Raw genomic sequence first — 25,195 nt, 5'->3', positions numbered from 1 at the left:
GATTCTTCTATTCACTCTGAAGCCATTAGTGCACATGCCTATACTGCACTGAGGAATAAGGATATGTCTGTAGAGGGTATCTTAGGATCAGCAATAGGCAAAACGTTTCAGAAAAATAAATGTCATCCTGTCCTAATTTCTGCCTGCTGTCTATATAGCCAACTCAAAGCCCGTAGTTTAGCTTAGTTCGTCCATAGCTCCCTACCTGTTATCTCCATTATACCTACTATCTTTCTTTGAGAAGATTACATTATGGAGTATGGAGGGAGGTTGTCTTTATTCCAGAGCCTCCATGCTGAGCCAGGCCATCTGCTCTGTTGAGCTCTTATTCAGGCCCATATCTGTGAAGGTACTTAGGCACCTAAGTCCTTTTTTTAGGCACCACTCTGATCCACAAAACTCCCACACAGCTGCTGCCTAACTCTGCAGGTGCCTAAACTTGCTCAATGCCTAAGTTTTTGTGGTAAAAGTTCCCTAGGGGCCTATGTTTGATTCTGGGCATAGACACTGCTGTCTCTACTCTAGGTTTCTGGGCACCTATCTCCTGCTTAAGCCCTAAAGCAACCCATGAACTGGAGGAAGATAGGCACGCCTTTGCCTAACTAACCTGTGGGGCCAGATCTAGTAGGTCAGCTCAGAGGCCAACTAACTCCACACAAAATGGCCTAGCAGAGGGGTAGCTCATTTATAAACTTTACCCCGTGGTGAGAGCACTCATGTGGGATGGGGGAGACCACAAGTTCAGGTCTCCCTCTGCCTCTGAGGGAGAAGGGATTTGTACAGGGATCTGCTGCCTTGAAGCACTAGGCAATAGACTCATTCTTACTCTCTGGCTCCATTAATATGTAATTATTCAATTAAAGTGGAATAGATGCAATAGGAGAGATGCAGGGAAACCCACATCAGAATACCATGTTGCCTAGCGGTTAGGGCACTCCCTTGAGAGATGACAGACTCCTGTTCTCCTCATCAGGCAGGGGCAGGGGGACTTGAACCAGCTCCTCCTTCTCCACTCCCTGGCTGTTCTGGGTGGAGTTAGGCAGCCTCTGAGCACACCTACTGGATAGGCCCCGCATGTTCGTTAGGTGGAGGAGTGCCTGTCTTCCCTTGGCTCATGGTTCACGAGGAGAGATAAGCGCCTCTCTGCAGCCCGGACATAGGCACTTAACTCCGTGAGAGGGACAGGGCTTAGCACGCCCCCCTCTCTTCCATCTCTCCCACTGGCTAGCTTACGCTGCTTCCTGCCTAGTGTGCTGGCTTTGTGGTTCGCATTCTAAGGCACCTCTTTCTCCCCATTCATTGTGTAGGAAGCCTAGACAACTAACTCAGCTCTGTGGATCACAGTTTGCTCTGTGATTTTCTAAGTGCCTACTTCTCTTGGTGGATCCAGGCATCAGTTACTCAGTTCCTGCATTTTCAGCAAGGATGGAAGGGAGGATATAAAGGGAGAATAAAAGTGGCTTTAAGCCACCTTGCACTCCTTATATGGTAGGCCCAGGCAGAATCTTGTCTGGCCCCGGGTGTAAGTTAGGCTAAGGGCAGCTCCAGTTTACACTCTACTTATCATGGTCTCCTATAGGCGCTGGGAAGCAGAAAATTGTCATAGTATGCCCAGGCCACACTCTTTCCTTCAGAGCCTGGGAATGGGCCTCAGGGAGCCATTTCTGCTCATTCTAAGGCCTCTTTATTCTCTGACAGAGCAATGTGAGAGAATCTTTAGCAAAACTGAGAGACAGCCTCTGGGACTTTGCCAGTATGGTTGCCAACTTTCTAATACTGTATTTAAAAACTGGACACTCCAGCATGAGTGCTGGATCCTCCCCTTTGCCACCCCTTCCCCCTAGGCCTCGCTCCTGCCCTGTCCCTTCTCCCTAAGCCCCCCTCCCTTTGCTCGTCTTTCCCCCTCCCTACACTGCTCACTGCTTTCCCCTCTGCCCCCCTCCCTTTGTGGGTCAGGAGGGACTTGCCTGTGGAGCCAGGGTTGGGAGCTGCAGCCACCTGATGCAGGTAGGAGGTGGTCCTGGCTGAGTAGAGGTTGTCGCAGGTGATGACCCAGCACCTCCCCTGCCCGCAGTAACTGGACTTTGGTGTCCAGTCAGTAGATCTGACCAGACACTGTCAGGTCCCCTTTCCGCTCAAAAACCAGACACCTGACCACCCTATTTGCCAGTCAAATGGAAACAAGGTGTCAAGGTTCCTTCCCCACTCTGAACTCTTGGGTACAGATGTGGGGAACTGCATGAAAGACCCCCTAAGCTTATTCTTACCAGCTTAGGTTAAACACTGCCACCACCAAAGTGTTACACAAAGAACAGGAGAAGTGCCTACTTGGAAACGTCTCCCCCCAAAAATATTGCCCCAAGCACTACACCCCCTTTCCTGGGGAAGGCTTGATAAAAATCCTCACCAATTTGCATAGGTGAACATAGACCCAAACCCTTGGATCTTAACAGCAATGAAAAAGCAATCAGGTTCTTAAAAGAAGAATTTTAATTAAAGAAAAAGTAAAAGAATCACCTCTGTAAAATCAGGATGGTAAATACCTTACAGGGTAATCAGATTCAAAACCTAGAGAATCCCTCTAGCCAAAACCTTAAGTTACAAAAAGATACAAAAACAGGAATATACATTCCATTCAGCACAACTTATTTTATCAGCCATTTAAACAAAACAGAATCTAACGCATATCTAACTAGATTGCTTATTAGCCTTTACAAGAGTTCTGACCTGCATTCCTGCTCTGGTCCCAGCAAAAGCATCACACAGACAGAGAGAGCCTTTGTTTCCACCCCCCTCCCCCCGCCAGCTTGTCTCCTCATTGGTCATTTTGGTCAGGTGCCAGTGATGTTATCCTACCTTCTTAACCCTTTACAGGTGAAAGGGTTTTTCCTCTGGCCAGGAGGGATTTAAAGGTGTTTACCCTTCCCTTTATATTTATAACACAAGGTATTTTGTGTCACCAGAAATTTTATAGCACACGAGCTCTGATTAAAACTCCAAAAATGCCAACATTTCACTTACTTTTTTATGTAACTATGATTAGTTCACAGAGATGAGGGTTTTTTCTGTGTTCCGCCATGATGGGCTGAATTCTGTTCACCTTACTCATTCATATGGTCCCACTAACTGCTTAGGGTTTGGCCTGAGTCTAAAATGCATATGGGGAAACCAATCTTACATCTTCTGTTTCTGTTATAAAGTACATCATCTTCGATGAAATGTAATTGCCACTTGGCTATAATCTGACCTCCACCCCAAGGTGCAGTCATGCTACAATCTGCTAGCAAAGCTGTTCAGTTGCACAAGGCTACTATAGGTGAGGAATCTTCCGTCAGATTTCTTTGATATCCTGTGGGCTCTCAATCAGTAGCCACTTCGATTGCCTCACTCTAGAATTTTAGTGTAATCTATAAGCAAATGACTGCAGTAAAAACCCAGCAGATAGTATATCAACTTGGTTGATGGTATTCCCTGCTGAGAGATGTAACGTTGTTCTGAGTGAGGGGTAAGTTAAATGGCAAATATATCTACCTTGTCGGCAGCACTAGCAATGCAGAAGTCATGGGCAGGAGTAGCTATGTGGATTCTCTTGCTTGCTCCCTAAGAGGAATTGCTTGTAGACAGTGAGTACGGTGAAGGAAGTTGATGTGACTTGAAATCTTGTCTTTCCTTGACAAATCATGTGTTTGGCGTGGTCCAAAAGTGTTTATTCAGTTGTGCAATTGGTGCAATCTATACCCATTGTGTCCCACGATGATTGTGCAACAGCAGTACATGTCCTTAAGACAATGAGGTTCTATTATTGTAATTTCCTCCTTGCAAAGCATCCAGCAGTTCATCTCTCTTGCTTGCAGTCTCTTCAGTATGCAGCAACACATTTGTTCACTGCTCCAGGGCACTGGGATCACATTACACTTTCCTTGCTTGTTGTACATTGACTGCTTATGAAGTGTCACATTGACTTGGAATTGTTCATCTTGGTTTTTACACCTTTAGTGGCTATATTTGTTACCTACTCCGTAACCCTCATCTGGACAGGTAATTACATTCTGACACCACTTGCCCTCTAAGGACCACAGCAGAGTATCAGATTCCAGCATGTGAGCAAGTTTTTGCTATAGTGGGCATTGGATGTTTGAATTCACTCCACCAGAAATCTGCCTCTCCTCCTTTTTTCCCTATTGTCCAGCGCCTTAACTCTTTAAACCTCATATTTTATATTTTTCTCTTCCCTTATCTTATGTTAGATTTCCTCTTAGATTTTTTTTACTGTGAAAAGCGAGGGGGTTTTATTCTATTTTAGAACATTTGAGGGCATTTTTGAAATAACAAGAAAAACAAAATTGTGAATTCATTGCACTACATGGTAGTTAATGTTTGGTGACCATTTCAGCTGTGTTCTGACTACATGTCACATAAACACATGTTAAGGGCCACAAGGTAGTCAGCCCATGCAGAGGTGTGCAAAGGAGAGAGAGCACAAAGAGCTTCCCTTCTCTTTTATCTCCTTTGTTGCAGGAAGCCACAGTTATAGCTGGGGCCCTACCAAATTCACGGCCATGAAAAACGTGTCATGGACTGTGAAATCTGGTCTTTTGTGTACTTTTCACTCTATACTATACACATTTTACAGGGGAGACCAGCGTTTCTCAAACTGGGGGTCCTGACCGAAAAGGGGGCAGTGGCAGGGTTCCAAGATTATTGTAGGGGGCGTCATAGTATTGCCATACTTACTTCTGCACTGCCTTCAGAGCTGGCTGGCCAGAAAGCGGCGGCTGCTGGCCAGGCATCCAGCTCTGAAGGTGGCACTGCCAGCAGCAGCACAGACGTAAGGGTGGCAATGGGCGGCCGGAGAGTGGCAGCTGCCAGCCGAGGGCCCAGCTCTGAAGGCAGCTGCACAGAAGTAAGGGTGGCAATACCATACCATGCTACTGCTCTCTGGCCTCCCAGCTCTGAAAGCAGCGCCGCAGCCAGCAGCAGTGCGGCAATAAGGGTGGCAGTACCGCTATCCCCCCCTACAATAACCTTGCGACACCCCCACACAATATCCTTTTGGGTCAGTACCTTACAGTTACAACACTGTGAAACTTCAGATTTAAATAGCTGAAATCCTGAAATTTATTATTTTAAAATTCTATGACCATGAAATTGACCAAAATGGACCGGGAATTTGGTAGGGCCCTAATTATAGCCATTGATGTCCTGATCAGTGGCCCTGTGGGCTAGTGCCCTTAAGGGTGTGAGTTGCATCAAAAGGGCAGAGAGGAGGCAGGGTTTTGGAACACCACTCCTCCATAGCAGCCCATAACTCTGGCTTGCTACAGACAGGAGGTTGCACGCCCTTCAGCCTAGGGACCATCTCCTTGGATGTGTATGTATAGCGCCTAGTGCAATAGGGCCCTGATCCACAGGAAAATCTCTCTAGGTGCTACTGTAATATAAATATGAAATAAGGGGTGGCACAGCAGTTGTTGTCTCCAGGAGATTTGGGCACAGTGTCTCCCTTAGAGAGCTGTTTGAAAAATTTCAAAGTATTCTACATTTTGATGATTTATTTCTGCATTTTTTTTTTTTTACCAGCTCTCCTCCTGGATCTTCCTGTTGGGGTATATGGGCCTTGCACTGTCTCCTGTTCTGGGCTAGGCGTTAGTGGCATAATCTGGCCCTATCTATACACTGAGCAGTGAATTCATGGTTATTGTCATTCATATGTACTAAAGCTGAACAATCATCCTGCAGATATCTAAGGCCCTGATCCTGAAAAGCAGTTGGTACAGATAGAATCTTGTGATGGCACAGTGCCCCATTTCTCTGCCTGCATTCAGGGGTCCAACAGCATGGAGTAACTTGCAAGATCAGGGCCTAAATTGGTTGTTTGATCATTAGTAATAAAAAAATATATATACAGATCAAACTCAGTATTTAGCTTTACATTTTCCAAAACATTGTGCTAGTATGCCTAGAATGAAGTTTCTGGTTGCAACAGTCATGATATTAACAGTGTGTTTACTAAAACCATCTTTTAGAAGTTTAATGATGTGTGTCTGTTCATTGATAAACCTAAAATCAGCATTTAATTGCTGTGTCATAAATATCTTGTTAAATCTAAATTAAATCCTTATTTGAGACACTTGAGGTAATGACCCAATTTTTTTTCCTTGTAATTGTAAGTGGAACAAAAGGTCTTCTGTGTGTGGATTAGTTATAGGGAATGTGTAGATCCCCTCATAGGATCAATTTACAAATACTTGCTTAATGATTTTAGCTGGGAATTATATTCGCTTCCTGAACTCTGCTTAGTACAGAAACTTGTATTGGTGCAAAATCCTGTAACTAATGGTTTCAAATGCAAAAAATGTGATGAAGTCATCTGTTATTTTGAGGTCAGGGTTAATTAACTGCTTCTATTGAGCTCATATTTTATTGTTGCAGCCTGAAACTACCAGTTTAATTGGTGATAATCTAGGGCCTGATCCCACAAATCCTTTTTCATGTGAGTAGTCCCATTGGTTTTGGTGGACTACAGTGAGCACACTTCACAGAATCATGCTCTGAATGTTTTGCTACATGTCTCTGGATTAAGATGATTTTTGTTTCCAGTGCTTCTCTTTTTGTTTTGTTTGGCACGTGGAGATGTTGGTCTGGACCTGTCCTTGGGTATCATCTGTTAAATACCTGAAAGGAATTTATTTTCTCACCTGAATTTTCACACTAAAGTACATGTGAGCAGATACTATACAGAATGAATTTGATACCAGAGGAAAACTATCTGTTCCTTGTCTTGTCTGTGTGGCACCATCCCCTCCCTGTGCTCCCATGAGGCCTACTAAGAGCTATCTTGCAGCAGACCTACCTCCCCTTAGGGAGGCCCTGTCAAGTAGCTGTCTCCAGTTCAAAGAGTATAAAACCAAAGGGTCTTCTGCTGCTCCTAGGCTACCTTTCACTGTGTCCATTCCTACAGTGCTGAACTTCTCCTGAAGACCCAGCCCAGACTTGAGCTCAGGGTTTCTTCTCTGGAGACCTTTCCCTAGTCTGGTTCTCCCTGGACTGGATACTTATTCCCAGGCCATCTGCCTGGGGGTTGACCTTTCCCAGCCTGCTCCGGCCATGCCACTCTCTCCTTCCAGGGCCAGTCACAGGAGACCACTTTCCCCTGTAGCTCTCTTCCAGCTGAGTCTCCCAGCTCCCCCATCACCCAGCTCTTCCCCAGCTGGGTCTGATAAATGAATAGAGCCACCTGCTCCAAAGCCAGTCAGGATCAGTTGCAGAGGCTAATCTGTGAGAGGCGAGACTGAGCCTGTCTCCCCATAAAGGGCCAGCCAGCCTGTGACAGTCTGTAAAATGTCTGTCTAAATATAATCTATAATAACATAATCTAAATATATGTTGCTATTTAATTCATTCAATTTTTCAGTGTAGGGTCCTGAAATAAGCTATTTTGTCTTAGTCGCTGGTGAGCTGATTAAAGAATCCATGGTACAGTATGGTAAGCGTTTCTAGTAAACAAACCACTGGTTGGTTGGTTGATTTTGTCTTGTAAACTGGCAGAAAGAATTCAAAGGATGTGGGCCATCTCCCATACCTGCCTGCTTTTGAAGCCTGTTATGTTCCTCTCCATCACAAATACAGTGATTGAAAATGAAAGTCAGTGCCTCCCATGTTCCCCAGCCAGTTTGTTTATATATGAGATAGTGCTGTTGGACTAAAGGTGTATTCTTTGTATTTCTATATTCTAAAAATAAAATATACTATATTTTTTAAAGTACTATACTTTTCACTTTTTTCCATCGATGTTTGAAGCATTTTAAAAATAACATGAACCATGAAAAAAACTCCATGAAATCCATTAGGGACTTCACTATTGCTATTGGTTTTTTTGTGGGGGAGGGGATGGAAGTGCTTAGAGACTAAAGCGATGGGTGACAGTTGTACACTGGAAAATGAAAGATATCTGAGTCAGGACATGGTGTGGTGGGCAGGGGGAAAGTTGGGAACTATGGGTGCAGATAGTATGAGCAAGCTATTTCCTAGAAAGTCAGAGAAGTTAGAGTTTCTCCACATTTCTGTTGACTCTTTGCTTTGTCCCTGCCTTTATTCAAAACTTTAAAGTTTGATTCAAATCCCATTGGAGTCAACAGGAGACCTTCTCTTGACTTACGTGGGCTTTGGGACAGGTTCTTAAAGGGGAGTCTAAATATAACTGTCTAAACCTGCAGCATTTAACTTCATTTTGTAAATATGATGGAGTCTATGGCCAGAAGGGACCATTGTGATCATCTCCCCTGACCTCCTCCATAACACAGGCCAGCTGCACGGACTGTTGGGGAGGGGGACTTACAGGCTGCCACTCACCTATCCAATGCGATGCATCCGAGTCATGGCACCAAGATGTTAGGGGGCTTATTCCTTCACCCACTTACTTCCCTGGTCCTTCTCGCATCAACAGAGAGCAACAATACCCGAAGTCCAAAGGTGCAAACAATTCGATGTTTATTGGGGTGAACTTCCAGCAAGCATGATTCCAGTTTCCTTCCTTAGTATCCTCCTTCCCAGCTCTGACACCACAGAGCCTTGTGTCCCTGTTCCGATTCCTGCCCTTAGCCAAGCATGATTCCAACTTCCTTACTCCCATTCCCTGTTCCCATTTCCCCCTTTAGCAAAACATGATTCCAATTTTCTTACCCCCATTCCCTGTTCCCATCTCCCCCTTTAGCAAAACATGATTCCAATTTTCTTACCCCCATTCCCTGTTCCCATCTCACACACCCACATGCCCACCTCCACCCCATCACTTCCTCATTGACTACAGATTATATAGTAAAACTTGAGTTCTGCTTAGCTATACCTTAACCAATCATTTTCCTGAAATTTAACTAACCAATCCTAACATATTGTAACATGATTATGTAACCAATTATATCCCACCACCTCAATTAGTTTACACCCAGCAAAATTAATTATACAGCAGACAGGAACAATCACAGAACCAGACAGAGATTATACAGACAAACAACAGCAAAGTGGGAACTATAATGACAAAACAATGCAGAAGTGAGGATTTCACATCCCAGCTATTGATAAGTGAGTTCTTGCCAGACAGGATGCTATCAAACTAAGTTTCCTTTTACATTTTCTAGGCACTTCCCTTTCTCTGGAGGTGATAGGGATACAATCCTGTCCTGATAGTGCCTAACAGACCAATAGCACCTTATTTCAATGTGACTAGTTTGGAATGTGAGGATGTGACCGTTCACTTCCCAGCTTATGGCTGCCTCTGCTGCTTAGCCAAAGGCCTTAGCCTAAGAACAGGGCCTCAGACTGTCACAGTAAGAGAAGGCCCTTACACCAGCAGATAATGATTTTGATTCTTTTATACCTCTATAATTAGCCAAGTGATAAGAATACACCTAAATTCTTAGAGTATAGGCCTTTACAGACAGGCATGAATATCTATATCCTAACAAACTTCCAGAGATATTGTTGAGAATTTCTGCAGTATTAATAAGACTTAGCTGTTAATACGACACTTTTTCATCAGTAGCTCTCAAAATGCTTTACCAAGGACATCACTATCATTAGCCCCATTTTACAGATGGGGAAGCTGATGCACAGAGAGGTGAAGTGCCTTCCCCTGGGTCGCCAAGCTGGGAAGAGATCCCATATTTTCCAAGTCGCAGTCCAGTGCTCTAACCACTAGGACACACTCCCACCCCACACTAGAGCATACTGAGTAGTGCCTCCGAAGGGAAGTTTACAGTAAAGCAAACAGGGTCATAGGCTGTACTTGGGATGGATAACAATGTGGGAAGGATAGCAGAGAAGCCGAATGTTAAATGAGGCATTTTAGTTTAAAATATTTTTAGATTAAATAGTATTTGAATTTAAATGATTAGTTAATTAACTGATTATAATGTAGTGGGAAAGGGCACTATACATACATGTGAAATTACCCCTTTGGCAAAGGACCTGAAGAAACCCTATGATTCCCCTTGCAAATGGAGGGAGGGAGAGAAACAGACACATAGACAGGGGAGAGAGGAAGACTTAGCACATCCCTCCTGGGGAGGAGAACTTCATGCCAAACCTAAATGAACCAGTACAGCAGGGACAAGCCACAGTCACTGGGGACAAACTGGTTGGCAGGGTAGAATGTTGCATTCAGAAAACAGGTGGTAAAAGACTAAAGCCACAAATAATATAACAGTGTGTTTCAAAAATAATTTCTCTATTAAGTAACAGATCACATCTGAAAATACTGGACTAAAATTATTTTCTATACTAGGGTCATTTGTGATGAATACTCAGGAAGAAATTATACAAGCCATTGATGATTACAGAAATGCAAAAAATGGATTTTAGAGAGCTGCCACCTGGAAGTCAAAGATAGGAAACCAGTGATCTACAATGTTAAGAGTGTAGCTGGGTGTTTCATATTTACATCATAAGCGTCTGATCCTGCAATCCCTTACACATGTGAGTAGTTCTGTTGCCTTCAGTGGAACTACTCATATGAATAAAAATTACTAGATCAGGCCAGTAGTATATACTTAATATACCTAATTACCAAGCATGTCTGTGTGATTATTGTTTTTTGAGGGTTAACTCTACATTTTTGCATATATATATATATATATGCAAATGTGGGTGGAAAGTGCATTAAGTCATTTTGTTTTGGTATACAGAAATATGTTTCTCTTTTGCTGCAAAAAAAAGACTCTCAGTTTAAATCTATTGCTTCATAAGGTCTCTTTTAAAAATCATTTATTTAAACTTTTTACTTTCCTTTGTGACACTCCATTAAGCAAATCTTACAGCCCTGAAGATATAAAAGAGTATGTGGTCATCTCCCCTTTTTTAAAAAAAAAAAACGAGGGAACTAGCTATTGTAATACGTGTGCTGTGTAAGAACGTGTGCTGAAGTTTCATGTTTCAGGTAATCTTTTTAAAATAATGGCAGTCTAGATTGCATCAGTTAGTTTAAAAACTGCTATGCTATTGGTAGGGACAGAATGGGATTGGAGCCAAACTTTGACTCTGTTTCTGCCAAAGTCTGTATCAGATTTAAGACACATGCTTCTGCAAGCTTCCACGAGGGTTGTGAAAAAAGTTTTAATACAGAGTTGGATTACAGCTCTCTGTAGCTCAAAACATTGGCCGTTACACTACCATCTTAAAAGGCAGCTGTAACACAGAGCACAGAATATAGCATATTTTTAAAGTTTCTGGACCACAAATTAATTGAGTCCCTTTGTGAGTCCAGATGGAAGAACAGTTAATAACATTAATGTGAATCTGATTACCTGATTACTTGTGAGATTATCAGATAAAACCAAGCAAATGCTTAAACTTTTTTCAAATGTATCTAAAGAACAGTCTAGGAAATGACATTGTCTAGGTGAATTATAATTGTGTTGGATGAGACAACAGTTATTTACTTTCTCACGTGCTTATTCTGTTTGGATTTACAACTGAAATTCTGGAAGTTTTTTTTAAATTGTTGCAAGAAATGCATTTCGAAACAGAGCCTTCCAGCTGTATGATATCAACTGCGTAGTAATCTGTGGATCTTAAACATCAGAATGTACAAACCGTGGGCAACCTTGAATATTTTCATGGTGTCTTTTCTGCATCTCCTGCAGGGATCTGATTATGAGTATGGACCTGTGAAGGTAGGTGGGCTTTAATTTACTAATATAACAAATCTCAATTGTCTGAGAATACATTAATTGTATTGCATGAAGTGGCGGTAGTGTCTAAATCATTTTTGTTTGTTTACCTATTTGGTTGTGTGAGTTATTGTTGTTCAGTTACACCGATATGAAGCAAGCGGAGGGGAACCAGTATTCTGTACTAAATAGTTTAATCCATAATCATTGTTTAATAGTTTTGTCCTTTATAAAGGACTTATAAAGTTTCTGCCTTAACTAAATCCTTTAATATCGGTCTTAAAAATAAAAAATTAACTTGAAAGTCAGAAAATTTAGATTTCTTTTAAAAAATAGATGCTCCCTATCATTTTGCATTAGTATATTATCTAGGGAATTACTTACAAGGTATAGAAAGATTTCCTCTGAAGCACTTGTTCAATAATTTGTCACCAATTAATGTCTCTTCTCACGGTTGTTAAAAGGCTTTATCCAGGTTTCTAACCTATGCAGTGACAGATAATAATACAGCATATTGACTGGGGATACAGTTTTCTTCTGGGATTAGTACATTAAAAATTAAGATGAAGCATCCTCATGAATGTGGGATTTTTCGGATCTGACTTTTTGAGAAAATGTAAATACTCCCAGACAGTAATTTCTAAAGGAAACCAAGTGTCAAATACGATTCCTAGTTTGTAGGATTTCCAAGTCACAGTTAATCCAGTGTGTGCTCCTGAGACACTAGCAAGTCCTTGTGCCATTAAGGAAAAAACAACACCACCAGCTAACACTCTTGTTCTTACTTCAGAGAATGTCCTCCTTTGCTAAGCAATGACCACACACTAGTCCATAAAACACACTGAATTCTGACCTCTGTTTCAAGAGGCTGGGTTGCACACACAAATGTAGAGATCCACTACAAGAATGACAATTAGCATTAGTGCATGATGTGTGTCTGAGAATGACAAATGACTAGTCCCTCTGCATCCTCCTAGTATGAAGTTTTAATTTACAGCATGAACAGTCTGTGATTTGAAACAGTGAAGACTAGTATAATCAGTCTGTTCATTTCCTTTGAACCTTGATTGATAAATCATTGGTTTCTTCCATGTAGATTACTAAACCTATGTGTGACTGGGTGCACAACAGAAGTAAAATAGATGATGAGAACTCTGTCTGCGGATATAGCACAGAGTGCTAATTCAGTATATTGGTAGTCCAATAGTTATGTGAGTAAAAAGTCTTTCATTGAATTTTGCAACAATATACGCTCTCCCAAGAATAAATGTAATGGCTTATTTAGCTATGACATCCTTAATAGCTTTTCTCCATACTGTATGTACTATGATGCCACTGTCATACAGTCTTTTCAACATATGTACAGCTGTAATGGTTGACATTTGGCTGCACTGTCAATTAGTCACAGTTTGGCCATAACGTATTACTGCAGTATAAGACCAGTTACACTCCAGCACTAACATGAAGGTGTGGTGTAGGTCAGTCCAAAAAAAGATCTGTGTTTCAAATAGACTTCACCATGTGATAAAACCAAAGTTAATTTCTCTGCTTTCTCATACTTGAAATATTCTTTTCTTTTTTTGTGAAGAGAGAGCGTCATGATTGAGTTTTAAGCACATTTAAGTTTTTAGATATTTTACTTCTTGATAGCAAGATTTTGATATTATTTTGGCATTTACTACAGATGAATTTCCTAAAAATAGAACTCTTTAATGTAATGGTGTTTAACGTAATCCATAGATTCCTAGCTGTTAGGGAGAGAAAATGCCATTTGATTAACCTAGTCTAACTGCCGGAATTTTGCAAGACTCCGATCTACAGCGCTTCTACTATTGTCTGAATAAAGACATTTTAGAATAATTTCTGTGATGGCAGCTTGGCCTCTTCCCCTATTAGTTTAACCACTGCCCAGTTGCTCCTCTTGGGTAAGATCATCTCTTCTGTTATGCAGTACAAAAGGGAGTAAATGGACCTAAGAGGCCATGTGGAGAGGAAATATAGCTATGTGGGATCATATCGTGATTTATCTGGTGCTATTCAGCTGTTAAGTATTTCTCCTGCATGCAAGTAGCAGCTCTGTCACCCCAGAGGGTTGCATATGTAACCAAGGATGCTACAAACATTATTTTAGTTGTAGAACACAGAATATATATAACAATTCATACCATAATCTTCCAAAGCTCTTTTAAGTCAATGAGCATTGTGCTTGAGTAACAACTGAAGAATAGAGGTGTGTGCAGTATATTAAAAATTACACTCACTCTCATGTCATTAAAGAACATTAGTTGGGTTGCAAAGTCAAGCATGCAAAAGTCAGAAAATGCCAAAATTAAGATTGACTTTTCCATGCTTGACTCTGCAACCCTAAATGATATTTTACATTCAAAAAAATTGTGGAATTTCCCAGATTAACAACCTCCCTCCCCCAAAATAACATCATGTGGCATCATATTGCCATCCACATAGTTCATCAGCAGGGTTGGAACCTTTAGATCCACCACAGACCTCTGCCATTTGAGGTAAGAGAGTAACTAGTACCAATGGTAGGTGTCTCCTCTATGTGGCCCAGTGCTGGTGGAGGATGAGATGCACCCTTTGCCAGTAGGTTTCACAGATATTTGCTGACAGCTGAGGGATGTTGAGAACCCCAGGAGTTTTGGGTTGCATTCCAGGCTCCGTAGGGTAGTGTCTCTAGTGGGCACAGACCCTTCTGCCCATTCCCCCGCCCCCCCCCCCCGCCTAGGATTGCCAACATCTCTTGTTACAAGGGACATCCCTTATTTTTTCATCTCTGTACAACAAGACTGGGACTTGCTGAGTGCTGCAAAAAGCAGGTAGAAATACGCCTGGTGAATGTAGATGAGTACTGCTTATTCATTATTACTGATGAAGATAATAGTAATATCAGGAGGAAGGGTGGGGGTGGGGATGTGAAGAGAACAGTCCCTTATTTTTGAAATACAGTGCTGGCAATCCTACAGGCCTCACCCCAAGCTTGAACCCTTCAGCCCTGCCCAGTCTCTTCCCTACACCCAGCTCCTCATCCCAGACCCATTCTCCTCATCTAATTGGTCCTAGTATTCAGTTCTCTTCCTCCTCATCCCACTCCAGGTATCCTTGCCCAGCCAGTCCCAGTCTTCCCCTCTGAGCAACCATCTGCCCCCCTCCCCACACCCAGTCCTAGTCTCGTTGCCCCACCGGTTCCAGTTCCTCCCCTCCCAGCATCTCCATCTAAGCTGTTTTTCTCCCCATCATCTACTCGCTGATCCCCCTGCCCACCTTCCCAATTCCCACTGGCTCCCAATCTCCATCTACCACCCTCGGCTCCTCCTCCAGTCTCAATGTCCCCACCTCACCGGGCTTCTTGTCCATCTCTCTTTGCCCAGCCTGTCCAAGTTGTCCCCTCACACCCTGGCTCCTTGTTAGATATGTCTCTCCTGCCCAGTAGTTCCCAATCACAGTCTTGACAGTTCCAGCCCTCCTTCCCCAGCCCCAGCTCTGTCTCTGATCCCAGTTCCCTGCCCCAGCTTCAACGTCTCCCCCCACCCTCCCATTTCCCTCTGTGGCTCCCAGTCCCAGCCACCATCTCCCTCCCTGCCAGCCTCCAGTGCCAGCCACCCTTCGCTGCAATTACAGGGAAAGTCCTACTCAGCCTGGGCTGGAGCATGCTCAGTGCAGATGGAACCTTTAGAGATTTCAGGTGCTAAACTATAAATCATCTCTACAGAACGTGTGAGAGCTGTGCTTTTTCAAAGCCTGATAATTTGGGTGGATTCTCATGAGAATGGGAAAAGGCACATTCCTGACACAAAGGCCACCTGCTTATCAACCTTCAAGTAACTGCTCCACAGCATGAGGGGGAAGAGGAGCTTCTAAATTAAAGGTCACCTGTTTTTTAACATGAGCTAAATGATGTATTTTTCTGTAAACTCATTCATGGAAATGGCTGATGCATTTTGGCTGAAACCTTCCAAAAACAAAATTCAGCCAGAGGCAGACATTTGCCAGGATAAAGTTCATCCTGAACAGTTAAAGTTTGGTAAAGTTATGAGCAACTGAAAACAGGGTCTTCTAATGGGAAGTGTGGGGCATCTTTCATAATAGGTAATGCTGCCAGCCCCATCTAAAATAATGGCAGGCATCAATAGTGACTCTACAGTGGAGGTCATGTTGAGATTGGCACAAAATTGGAAATCCTTTTATTTCACACTTTAACAATTGGATTAGGCTGCAAAATTTGGCACACTGGCCGTTCAGACAACAATTGCATTTTCCATGTCACTTTTTTGAAATTAGTTATTAATTTTTGCAGAGGAAACATTAACAAATATTCCCTAGTTGACTATCCTGACAGTCTCTTATTTTTAGGAATCTGCTGGCTAAACAACCCCAACCATCTTTTCCTGTCTCTCTCCCCCAGAAATTCTCTATTTTTAAGTATCAGAGGCAGAGGCCACTTTTTCCAGAACTTTAAAAAGAACTATTATTATATTCGTTGTAACCCAACTGATCTCCACCAAGAAAAGCCAATGGAACTGCTCCAATCCGTCAGCTACTTATGTTTCCAACACTACAGCTGTCTTTGTAATGGAGATGCAAGTTCCTCATCTCTAACAAACTTGTGCTTCAACTTTCCCTGCCCCCTTTTCACCATCTGCTAACCCCTCTTTGAAAGGGAGAGATGAAGCCTAAATTGTCAGATTCACAGCCCACCTCTGCTGCTGAAGTCTGCTACCTCTGGCAAACCTCCTGTAGTTATTAGAGAGGAGCCCTGGACTTACAGACCTGAGGAAGACCATTGTACTGGAACTCCTCTGCTTGGCTTAACTGCAAGGTAAGGGATTCTAGATATTCCCCAGCCCCATGAAAACCACTGTACCTTCTCCAATTGCTCATGGACCCACACACAGTTAAAACCACTTTTCTAGGCACCCCACACTCATACAGTTAAACCTGTAGAGGCTGTTTGCAGTCCAACAATCTTCTGGAGGCCCATCAGACTGTGATTCCCACAGGAGGCTCACCAGATGTAGAAACAGCCTCCAGAGCAGAACTGGTATATCCATTTCTGCGGCATGGCCCTCACCAGTCCACCCAGCTTGCTCTGCTGCACAACGTGGAGAAAGGAGGCACGGGTCTGCCTTCAATATGATCTTCATCCCCAGGGGCACATAGCGAGAGCATGCCTTATGCCTGTGTGATCACAGGGAGTGTGAATGTAAATGTCTTCATGTAGGGTGCCCAAGGAGGAGAGAGATTCTACTTTTCCTTTCCAAAAGCCAGTCACGCTCTGTCCCTTAATGACCACACTGGCACTGTCTTTCACACAAAAACTGTGCATCAGTGCAGTGCCATCTGTAACCCTGCTGTTGAGGTTAGGAAATTGGAAGCGGTGGAGTAAGTGCGTGACATTAAATTCTGAGGCTGACGTGGTTAAAGATGAGCTTGTAGGCTGCAACACCCTGAAAAACCAAAATCCAATTGAGGAGATTTTGCAAATCTAAAACACAGCATCCTAGCTCCCTCTCAAGTGCCAGCTTTGATCAGTGGCTGTGTTCTGCAGTAGATTTTGCCCACCTTTCATAAAAAGATGAGTCTGTGAATTTCCTATCACATCTGGCTCTTTCCTTGTGGAGGCTACAACACCTGGCAGCAGAGCCAAGCACACAATGACCAATAGAAAGGGAGTTTCAAGGCTGCTGGAAAACATTCCCCACTTTTAACTAGACATCTCTTCAGTGTTCCTTACACCTCACTTTCTATAGCAGTTAGCAAACTATTTGAAACTACCAGTAGGAAACAGTGGCTTTTAACGCTATTTCTCGCTTTTGCTGTACCTTTGCTGATGTTGATTCACGGTGACTGAAGTTGACAGTCACTATAAGCAATATCTTAAAAAATCCGCAAAATGTTCCTATGCTTTCCCTGGAGAGTATGATTTCCCTCCAGTAAGTCATGGAGAAAGCCAGTTTGTTCCTGGCTTCTCTCTCTCATCAACTTTAAAAGTAACACAGGAAGATTAAAGCAGAATTCTGTTTTATTGCCATCCCACACTGCATCAGTCCTTGACTCTTTTCTTATCAGTTTGGAAAGGAAACTAATAACGCTGTGACCTTAGCTAGCACAACGCTTGTTCATGAGAAACAGCAGGAAAAATCCTCCTGACTGCACAGTCTCAGTAGGAAATGTAATATCTGGAGATTCAGCAGACCTCTCTTAATATGATGAACTGTTGAGGGTAATCAAACACAAGCTAGCAGATGCTTTCAATCAATCAGCTCTTTGAAATAAAGACAGCAGCTAATTAAACATGGACATCAATCTTGGCCCACAACTGGGAGGCTATAAAACTGGTGGGGAGAGGCTATGATAGATGGGGATTGGAAGACATCTTCAGACAATCATGGGGGTCACCATTCTGTTGGTTGGTGATCACAGTGAAATAAAAATAAGCAAGTAACTTGGACAGAGCAAACATTTACTTATTGATGATCTTCCTCTGCATCCCTTACTCATGCCTTATCTACATCAGAGATTTGCTTCAGCTGTACCACCAGCAACCAGTCATCAGTGTTGCACTGGTGCAAACTCCTAGTGTAGACAGACAAAGCAGAAACAAGGATAGCCTGCTTGAAAAATGGGGTAAGCTACTCTGGTGCAAATTGGGGCTTGTAGCTAGGGTGATCAGGTGTCCCGATTTTATAGGGACAGTCCTGATTTTGGGGTCCTTTTTTATATAGGCTCCTATTACCCCATACCACCTGTCCCAATTTTTCACACTTGCTGTCTGGTCACCCTGCTTGTAGCAGATTTGCCTGTCTCAGTAGCGGTTTTGTACTCGTGCAGGTACTCCAGTGGCTTGCTGCAATCCCCAGTGTGGATGAGGCCTGAGTAGTGTTTACTCATGTTTACATGCACAGTATTGACCATTCGCCATCCATTTGAAGCAGCGTATTCTTATGCACTGGTTTAAATCTGGATTTGGTTTTGTTGAAGGCTTTTTAAAAATCATTATCATAAAAAACCTCGCATAGCAGTTGTGGTGTTATAGTGAAGCCACTGGGGACTGTTTATTTTAAAGCCTTTTGATATGGCAAGTGAGTGAGCGCACTTATAAAAGCCGGCCACTGCTATATCAAAAGGGGCTTTAAAATAAATGTCATTTTCAGTCCGTTAGGGCTAACTCCTGTCCTGAAGACACAACCATAGTAGGGAGTGGAGGGGTGCTCAACTGCCCGAGGTGAGCAGTCGGAGGCATTCTGCTCCAAGGAGGCAGGATTCCTCTCAGAGCTTGCTGGCACACAATGAAAGCACACACGCAGAGCTGTCCCTTGGGTAGGGCAAATTGGGGCACTTTGGGGGGGCCCCGCTCTTCGATAAAATCGGGACTGTCCTGATATTTAGCCCTTTGTCCAACGTCCCGACCAATGTATGGTCAGAATGCCATTTGTCCCGATATTCAGGTGAGGAGGCGGGCAGGGAGGTGAGGCGGGTGGGTGAGCAGGGTGAGGAGGCGAACGGGGAGGTGAGCGGCAGGTGGGAGGGCGGTGAGGAGACAGGCGGGCGGATGGTGAGGAGGAGAGCGGCGGGTGGGGTGGGTGCGCTGGCCAGACAGTGAGGAGACTAGCGGGGAGGTGAACTGTGGGCAGGCAGGTGAGGAAGCGAGTGGCAGGTGGGCTGTGGGCGGGGGGGGTTAGGAGGCGAGCGGCGGCCAGCTGCACCAGGTGGACGGCGAGGAGACTAGCAGGAAGGCTGATTTGTCCTGGGCCATGCACCCGCCTAGGGACAGCCCCACACATGTGGTACTACACTCTTACTCCCCTTGCACTGTGCCTGTCCCTTTGGGGCTACTATGGATCTTCCCTGTCTCCTCCCCATCCCCTTAGGGGTACTATGCACGCTCCTGAGTGCAAGGTTTGCAGTTTTGCCGAGCTCTAGCACAGACTGTGCAGTGACAGGGCAGAAGGAGAAAGGTCCTTGCGACATTCCTCTCGACCCAACACTGTGCACCCATGTAAGGGGCCAGGCAAAACTTGGACTTTCCTGATGACTGTGCAAAGTCGTCTAGTGTATGACTTCTGTCTCCTCAGCTGGTGATACAACGCCATCTAGGGTCCTTGGGATCTAAACAGAACTGCAGCAGGTAGACAGCTGGTGGCGTGCTATGGAATGGATGCTATTTTGCAAGACTGAATGGGCATCACAGTGAGGTTTGGAAAGGGATGATTCCAGGGCTTGTTTTGCAGGTGGCTGTATTTCAGCCATAGGCACTTTTCTAGCTGTGGGTTTGAAACACAGCAAGTTTCCTGCTGTGCCTGATGACACGTCTGCAGCACCACTGACTGCAATGGTGCTGTTTACATGGAACTTAGGAGTTAGGTTTGGCTCCTGTTCAAGCGCAAGAAGTTTGTATCCTGTTGGTGTACTCTTTGTAGTGCTGCCAGTGGAGAATGATGCACACAATTGTTCTTTCATTTGAATTAGGAACGTGATTCAGAAGCTTTTTCCTTTGGATACTTGACTGAACGGCTAGGGAAATATTACTTAAGAAAAATTACAGTTCCAGGAAATTATATGCATATGGGCGAGGTAACATAAGTTCAGTCAGTGATGGCAGTCGCTCGGCATTATACAGTGACATTTAGAAATCCTGCTTTTTTGATTGGCTAGTCACAGACCTAAGTCATTTATTAAAGCAACGCAGGTCAGAGCCAGATACTGACAAAACTGCAAAACAACAGAAAGTTCCACGGCATTAAAAGAATATTTGTAATGCATATTGCATATTCAGAATCTCTAGTTCACTTCTCCATCTCTGGAACAGTCCAGCATCATTGTCCAAACCCTGAGGCCTTGCAAATAATGGACAGTTACCAAACTGACATGGCAACTCCCTGGAAACATTCATATCCCAGTTTAATAGAACATTTCTTGACATGTGTGTCCTGTCACAATATTAAACTAGCTCCTAACATTCACTATGATGCAAATATTACTAATTAGTGTCTGGAGTGGAATTCTGTACTGTTCCAAGCCTACTAATGTCAATTTGTTGTATGGTTGAATATGGTATTTATACAAAAAGTATGGTTGAATATGGTATTTATACAAACGATGGTCCAAAGAATCTCCAAAGAGCTACAAAGCAGATGGTACCATTTAACTCGTACTGACTGATTTAGACAATCCCAGTGTGTTTATGATGGAATTCACTGATGCCCCTTCACATCCCAAGCTATTGGATTTTGCATGGGGAAGCATGCGTGTGCGTGAGAAAGGGGTATGGAATCCACCACCTCACCTATTGTGGGCAAGTGGGCTGAGACGGGGCAGGTCCCCACCACCTCCAGCCCTGCTTCTTTCCTCTCCCTGCCTCCCTGTAGCTGCCCTTCTTGCTTCTCCTCCCCCATCTTCTCCTTCTCACTGAGCTTGTCAGCTCCTTACCCACTCAGTGGTTTCTCATCCAGGAGCTTTAGGAGTCTCCCTCCAGTCCCTCCCCCAATATAAGTAGGAAGTGGTCTGGTGGCGGCGGCAGCCTCCCCAGCTCTCCTTCTGCCTGTGCAGCTCCTTAGCCCCATAAGGATCTGGACCGAACACTTAGAGGAGGGGGCAGTGGGCAGCACACACATGTTAAAAACAATAATAATTGAGATGAAAACATGGGCCCCAATCAGCCACCAGCCAATGATGGATGGAATGCAGTTGGCATCTTCCCTATTCAGATACAGCTCCTGGAGCCGTCCTGAGGGCCCCTAAAAGGGCGAAGAATTGCTGGAGCACAGATCCATGCCTGCCACATGCTACCTCTGCCTTGGAAAGGTCCCTGCAGCCAGGGCTGTGGTGGTGGTGATCAAGAAACTCCCCATGGCGGTGGACCTTCCTAGGGGAGAGATTGAGGCTGTCCTATGGCTCGTTTGCACCAGTCTAGCTAGAGTATAGGGACAGTGCTGCACCGGGCCCATTCTTGTTAATTTCATATTTAACTGTGGGACTGCTGTCTCTGTGATTAGCCTCCAGAATGGCATGTGGTTTGTGTTCTCTTGGCCGACTCCTTTCTGCAAGCATACACCCACCTCCCCACCTTCTACTACAAAAGCTACTACTGGCTAATGGGGTGTGGGGGGGATATATTTGTGAGACTCCTTTTGATAAAATATTAGCAGCACTTAACTGCAGCAAGTGAGACGACAAATTGAATTAACCCGAGTTTATTTATGGCTTTACTTTAAAATCTGGTGAAAATCTGCAGGGTTTTTTTTTTTGCTTCCTTTGAGTTTTTCAGTTCATCCAATTCAAAGGCCCAGACTGAAACCCAGAGATAGGAACCAAAGCACGTTACTTTGCATAAGTCTCTGAGGGCTTTGATAGCATAAGCATGCTGTTAAAGTGCTAGAAGTCCAATCTGCATTTGCTGTAGCTTTACAAAGGATGCAATTCCAGTGGACCAAATCAATCAAAATATAGAACAGCTGCTTTCTTGAAATCACAGTGTAACTAATACAGTTGTGCTGTGAAAACACAACACATTCAGCTAAGCCAGTAGCCATTTTATGACCATTTTGTAGCTATGAATGCGAAGATTAAGAAGCAGAAGATTAATTAAACCTCCTACTTCATGGAGTGAGTTACTAGAATATGGGAGATAGGAAGGAACTTTCCCTCATGCATGGGATCGCACAGTTGGAACATGATAAGCATGTTTCCCTGTCTCTGAAGTTTTAGGTATTGGTCCAAGAATGTGCTGCCAAGATTTTAACGAGGGACTCCCTGAAATGTTCCCCCTCTGTCAGTGACATATGTGACATTCCCTGGGTAGAATACTCCCCCTAACACAAATCCATCAATCCCATCCTCCCTCATACAAACTCCAGACAAAACCTGATTAATGTTACATATTTTTTACTCCCAGAAATCCACCCGCTACAGACTCCCCCTCCTCCTGCCTGACTGGCTTGGAGCTGCAGGGAGTACACAGTGCATTGCCCGTGTGGACCTATAGCTACAGTGGGGGGATGCAAGAGGTCACGCTGGTAAAGAGCATATTCAGAGCGGGCTGAATACTTTAACAACCTTAGCATTTTGGAGCGTGTTGTGAAACAATTGCTGCTGTCTGTCCATGATTATCACATCACTATGCAGAGGACCACGCTGGAGAGTTTGGGATATACCCCAAGCACAACTGACACGTTTTACATAACCAGTGTGTACAGAGGGGGGTGGGAGGGGGAATCTTTAAGTCTTTTCCAACTTCCTGCTGCAGAAATTGAGTCCAGCTGCATATTCTTGTCAACCCAAGCACTCCACTTGTGCACAGCACGTTTACGTTTTCAAGGTTACCTTTGCAATGCAAAGAGCTGAAGACTGACTTTTAAAGAAGTAAAGATAAAATTTTCCTTTACAGGGCCCCAAAACTGGCTCTGTCAACAAGAGGCGCATCACTGTATGGGCCCTGCTCTAAAAATGACAACAAATTACATGTTCTGAATGATACAGTGGGATAGCTTACACTTTTTTCTCAAGTGTTAGAGGCAAATTTCCTAGCCTGTGGCAAGAGAGGTGAGTAGCAATGTTCAAATAACTTAAATCCAGATTAGTGAGCCAGTGAGTAGCTTCAGAAGTGGTTTGGCATAAGTCTGGCATGCTACGGGCAAATGATTAAAGTGGGCACTGATTTACAATGTGGTCCATAGTTTGCGACTGGTGTGCACTGTCATATTGTGCATTGTCTCTCATCTTGCAGAGCTGTAAGAGATGACAGCATCTGCTGTGCAAAGTTCTGAAATGGTTCAATGCGGACCATTGTTTCCATGATAGGTTGAAGCCTGGGAGTTCTTTAGTGGGGTTGGCAATCAGATGTTTATTTGGGACATTAACATTATCCCAGAACTCTTTCCAGTGTGCCTCAGAATGGAATGAGGATGCTTTAAGAGCTTTAGCCCAATTCCCAAAAACCTTGCAAGATTTCAGATGTGTCTTTGGAAGGTTCTGGAGGTAGTCCTGAATTGTTAAATTCAAGTTGGCCGTGGTTCGCTTCTACTCATGAGCTGTGTGTGTCTCTCTCCTGATTTTGGGTAGGAGCACATGTGCCACAGTGGGAAACCATTAAACGAATGTTCATTTTAATCCATCATGGCATGAAGTTGCACATCCAGAGATCTGGTATTGAACAGCCAAATAATGACCATTTAAAGCTAGAATGAGGTAATGCAACTTTACTGTATAAGTATGAAGCCAGGCTTCCTATAACAAAGCAAGAGGCCATCAACTTCAGGATCAGCCCATTTCATACAAGACAGCAATGTTAAAATTGGAACTCTATTACTAGGAAGCCAAATTGCTCGTTTAGGATCACGTTGGTAATTAGCAAAGTGCTTGATGTGCACATTACTGCAGCTAATGATTATAATGTGTAGTGTGCACATCAAGTACTTTTGTTAATTTATAACATTTATAATAATACTTATAGGCAAGTACTTCACAGTGGATAGTGTTACAGATGGGAATTCATGTGTCATGATTTCATAGCTGATATAGATTCAGAAATATTGTTGGAATGTTGAGAAATAGAGAATTTCCATAATGCTACTCAGAAATGACATGCCATTGCTGGTGATGTCATAATTACTGCAAGCCAGATACTAGTTTGTCAGCCATATGGTAAAGCTGGACTCTTGATACAGGATTTTATAGGATATCGCAGCTGGTTGTTAATAAGTCTTTGATTTACTCTTGCAAGTCTGAATGTTTTCAAGATGCTCAAGGTTTTCTCTCATAATTTTAGTATAGAGCACAGCAAAAGTGAAAGTCACTGTTGCACTATAAGTCTACAAAAACAGGACGATTCAGCTGCTGGTTTCCCAGACTACTGCCTCTCGTGCTGACCAATATTGTTTCGTTTCCTTGTACTTCCCCAGCTGCCTATCTGTATCTATCCATTGTCTCTTGTCTTTAACTTAGATTGTAATCTCTTTGGGACAGAGACTGTCTTGTTCTGTGTTTGTACAGCACCTAGCACAATGGGGTCCTGATCCATGACTAGAGCTCCTAGGCTGTATGGTAATAATAATAATAATTATGACGATATTGAAATTCCTTAAGTGGTGTTCATGCCGCTGCAGAGCCCACACAAGCCTGCCACCACTGCTTAAACCCAAGAATGGATGGCGAAACAGAGGAGCCTCCACATAATATATGGGTCTTTGTGGTGGCATTACATTAGCTGGTGATGGGGTAGAATGGGAGGAATTTGCTATTACCCACGGTTTCCCATTACACAAGTAATACCCAAGTAATTCCATAAGTGGAATTCCACAAGCATCCATGTCCTGATTCAGGAAAGCACTGGAACGTTTGCTTAGGTGTGAAGGTGGTGTGGGTAGGACTTTGGGGAGATGATTTTATCAGTTAAATAAGATTTTCTTGGGTTTAAATGTGTTTGAATATAGAGTGAAAGGTACAAGTGGGGCCATGGTCAAATTAATCAAAATGCAACCCTGTTTTTCAGTCCAGCTTTCTGTCTCTCATTCTGC

At 43.5% G+C, this 25,195-nt stretch overlaps 2 protein-coding genes across 2 annotated transcripts in view; both read left to right on the top strand.

Annotated features, from left to right (window-relative positions):
- The window catches only part of PIR (pirin), a 72,857-nt gene extending 62,459 nt beyond the window's left edge, over positions 1 to 10,398 (top strand). The window contains 2 exon segments of the mRNA XM_073327367.1: positions 7,420 to 7,486; positions 10,283 to 10,398. Of these exon segments, the coding sequence (XP_073183468.1) occupies positions 7,420 to 7,486; positions 10,283 to 10,398 (183 nt within the window).
- A 762-nt stretch (positions 10,399 to 11,160) lies between these two features.
- Positions 11,161 to 25,195, top strand: part of VEGFD (vascular endothelial growth factor D) — a 32,735-nt gene continuing 18,700 nt past the window's right edge. The window contains exon 1 of the mRNA XM_073327989.2: positions 11,161 to 11,669. Coding sequence (XP_073184090.1) covers positions 11,580 to 11,669 — 90 coding nt within the window. The 5' untranslated portion in view covers positions 11,161 to 11,579. The remainder of the gene's footprint in view (positions 11,670 to 25,195) is intronic.

This window comes from Lepidochelys kempii, chromosome 1 (assembly GCF_965140285.1).
Source record: "Lepidochelys kempii isolate rLepKem1 chromosome 1, rLepKem1.hap1, whole genome shotgun sequence".
Taxonomy (NCBI): domain Eukaryota; kingdom Metazoa; phylum Chordata; order Testudines; family Cheloniidae; genus Lepidochelys; species Lepidochelys kempii.
The sequence above is the reverse complement of the archived record's forward strand: the minus strand, read 5'-3'. Positions and strand labels throughout refer to the sequence as shown.